The sequence below is a fragment of the Thermobia domestica genome, chromosome 17 (genome assembly GCF_964235325.1).
Source record: "Thermobia domestica chromosome 17, izTheDome1.hap1.1, whole genome shotgun sequence".
Lineage (NCBI taxonomy): Eukaryota > Metazoa > Arthropoda > Insecta > Zygentoma > Lepismatidae > Thermobia > Thermobia domestica.
The window spans coordinates 12,543,455-12,547,156 of NC_137470.1; the positions used below are offsets into that span (position 1 = coordinate 12,543,455).

General features: G+C 38.5%; 1 protein-coding gene across 1 annotated transcript; it reads left to right on the top strand.

The window, feature by feature from the left end:
* The first annotated feature begins 835 nt into the window (after positions 1–835).
* Positions 836–2,797, top strand: LOC145673936 (zinc finger MYM-type protein 1-like). Its single transcript, XM_081743749.1, has one exon. The coding sequence runs from the start codon at positions 836–838 to the stop codon at positions 2,795–2,797; it is 1,962 nt and encodes a 653-aa protein (XP_081599875.1).
* Positions 2,798–3,702: the final 905 nt, after the last annotated feature.

Below are 3,702 nucleotides of genomic sequence, written 5' to 3' on the forward strand. Positions count from 1 at the left end.
ATGTTCGCCACTGTTGCCACTGAAGCTATTACCAGACTGGCAACAACGATCATGCCTCTTTGGAAGTCTGTCAGGTCGCCCATTTTATCGCACCACTTTCACACCACGACACTCAGAGGTGAACTGGTTACTGCTTACGGAAGAGGAAGGCCCACGTGGCACATTGAAAACAAACAAACAAACAAAAAAAAAACGATCGGCAATCGCAAGACGTGTTGTAGAGTGTGGGGTCAAACTTACGTGTCCTGTATGAAGTGTTTTTAGATTTTTTGCCTATCTCTGTATTTCATTCAGTAGTTACAGTTCAAAACAGATTTGCAATGAAGAACTTATTTTATGAATTTAGTAGTTGCAGTTGAGAACAGATTCAGGAACTTACTTTTATTAAGTACGCTCTCCATTTGGAGCAGTGTTTCTTCCAGACATGTTTTTGGGGGGGCACTGCCCCCCCGGAGCTCCGAGAGTGCCCCCCCCCCCCCGGAGAGACCAAAGTAATACATCTATAATATAATAAATAGAATAGTACCAGCAGTGGGAAATAAATATTTTCAGAAGACAATAAACAGATAAACAAACGGTTTTAATCTTGCTACTTTACCAAGGTGTTCTAAAGCTCGTGCCGATAGTTGTTTTCTTTTTCATATTTAGCAATTAGGTGGTATCTTGTGTCTGTAACTGCCAACCTTGAACGGAAGAGTAACAATTGAACGTCGTGTTGCACGTATATCTGAAACGAATACCACATGTAAGTTATTCTGATTAGGTTAATATTGGCGATTATAGTTTTGTGCTTTCAATTAGTGTGTCTTGTTTACAGGTGAGTGATTTGTTCAGTATGTCTTCTAACAAGAAAAGGAAAAACGAAAGTCAAACATCTATCTTGAATTTTGTTATAAAGGAAAAAAAGTTGGACATTAAGCTTGAAACATCTGTGGACCCTGGCCCATCGAATTCCTTGTCGACTGACTGTACAAGTCTAAGTGATAATACGCCAGATAAAAGTAAGTGTAAGGGAAATGCAAACGGACTAGAACAAGAGAAGGATGTAAGTATTGATGTTGAGCAGTCGAAATGTATTTCAAAGTGTGCAGATGATAGGGCAAATATAAATGAGCAAAACCTTTGTTCTGTTGAGAAGAAGCGTTTGTATAATAAACAGTGGGAACAACAGTATGAGTGGCTGTACGAGGACAAAGTACGTGGAGGTGCCTTTTGTAAATATTGTGAGCGATATATGAAGAATGACCCTAATGTGCAGCAGAAAACGGGAGGTGTTTTCGTGACTCATCCATTCACAGCATATAAAAATGCATTAGGAAAAGACGGAAAACTGGAAAAGCATAATCATTCAAAAGCGCACATTGCAAGCCTTGAGATGGACAGGCTGCGAATGCAAGTAAAAAATAACCCTGTATACTCTCAAGTTCTTCGTCAAAGTGAAGCCGAAAAAGATCGAAACCGCCAATCGCTGGGAATGCTTGTTCGTGGATTGTACTTCTTCGTTAAAGAAGAAGTGCCACATACAACAAAATATGAGGCACTAGTGAATAATTTGCTTGTACAGTGTAGTCCAGAACTAGAAACGTGGAAAAATGAACAAAGTGAACGCTCTAACTACTGCAGTAAGAACACTGCTTCCGAATTGTTGAGTTGTGTTGGTGAAGTCTTACGTTCTAAAGTGACTCAAAAAATCAGAGATAAAAAGTTTTCGATAATGGCTGATGAAAGTACATCAATAAATAATAAAATGGCCCTTAGCATGTGTTTGCGATATGTAGAGGACAGTGCTCCGGTTGAAACATTTTTGGCGCTGGTGACCATACCTGATTGCAAAGCCGATACCATTGCTAATGCTATAGACACTGAAATGAAAAATCACAATTTGAAATACGAAAATCTCATAGCGTTTAGTTTCGATGGTGCGTCTAACTTTTCTGGCAACAGTTCTGGTGTTCGCAGGATTCTGTCAACAAAAGCTGGCAGAGATATACCGTATATTCACTGCAGAGCTCATGTGCTGTCACTTGCTGCTGCTACGTGCAGAAACAAGAATCCCAAAGTTAAAAGATTTTTCCATACATTGAAAGACATATACAATCTATTTAGTAGATCACCTAAGCGGGAAAACATTCTGCATGAAATTCAGGCAATCATAAACGATCCTATACTAAAAGTACCTGAATGCATTGAAGTACGGTGGCTAAGTCACTATAGAATTGTGAATGCAGTGAAAAGGTGCTTCTCGGGAATTTTGTTGGCTCTTGAGCATATTCACAAAGAAGGGGTTGATTTTGCGTCACTTGCGGGAGGAATTTTAAGCGAAATAACCAACAAAAGCTTTATTATCACACTTTGTGTTATGGATGCATTACTAAGTGCGTTGTCTCACTTGAGTAAGCAGCTTCAAAATGCAACCTTGTCATTTTCATCTCTGATGTCTATGATCGATGCCACTAAAGAACATCTTACGAAGATAGCGGATGAATGTTGTAGCACCAATAGCGAATTGAGGACCATGATTTTGGAGGCCATGCAAAAGCCTGAAGAATTTTCGAAGACTTTTGTGGAAGACGAAGATCCTGAGAAAACGCTTAAGGACCTGAAGAGTTATGTGTTGCAGGTTGTCGAAGAGATATCAAATAGATTCAACGACCGCGCCCTTGGCCTAATGGAAAGTGCATCCTACTTCGAAAACATAGGCATGTTTTTAAGTATCAAGTGTGTAGATGATGTAAAGAAACTGTGCAACTATTTCGTCGATGTTGATATGGAACCGTTATGGGCAGATATTATATAAAGTCATTTCAATTTTTCCTTCGGTCACTGATGAAGAGCACTGAAAATGCTTGTTTGGATATAGACCCCGTTCTTCCAAAAGTACTTGAAGTGAAAATTGGTTATGAAAATCTACATAAAATATGTGAATCGGTCATGTGTGTACCTATATCAACAGCCAGTGTTGAAAGGTCTTTCAGCACAATGAACAGGATATTAACAAAATTGCGATCTCGTATGGCAGAAGAAAACTTGAAGCACTGTATGTTGATCAGCATTGAGGGTGAAGAAGTGCCAAATTCGAATTTTATCAATGAGGTAATCAATTCATACGCCAAAGCAAAGATGAGAAGAATACGTCTTCTTTAATGATTAAAAACAAACTACGAAGTGAATTTTTGTCATACGGACGAAGTTATAATGTAAAACTTTTATAAATGTCTATTGTATTTAATATTATTAGTACATTTCTATTGTATTTGCCAATTATATTTTTCGAACCGAAAAAAGAAAACTTTTACAGGCCATGAATAAATATTTTAACTTTATGGTGATGATTGGGATCATACACTTCAGTATTTTCGTGGACAAGAAATAACAATATTGACATTTTTATATAACTTTAGAAAAGAAGCTGCTAAGTTATACCGAGACCGTATGAAAATAATATGTGCCCCTCCGTATACTACGTGTTCCCCCCCCCGGAACATTTTTTCTGAAAGAAACACTGATTTGGAGTAGGGTGCGGCGTGGCTCAGTGGTAAAGTAAGTTTGTGGTGGACAGCATCGTGCTCGTGGGTTTTCTCGGTGTACTGTCGTTTCTTCCCACTTTCTCATTCCACCAATTTTTCCATCATCATTCAATAGTTTTCATCATCGTCTCTCTTCAACTAAAGGGCATATGCGTGAGATGTTAAACTCAAATAC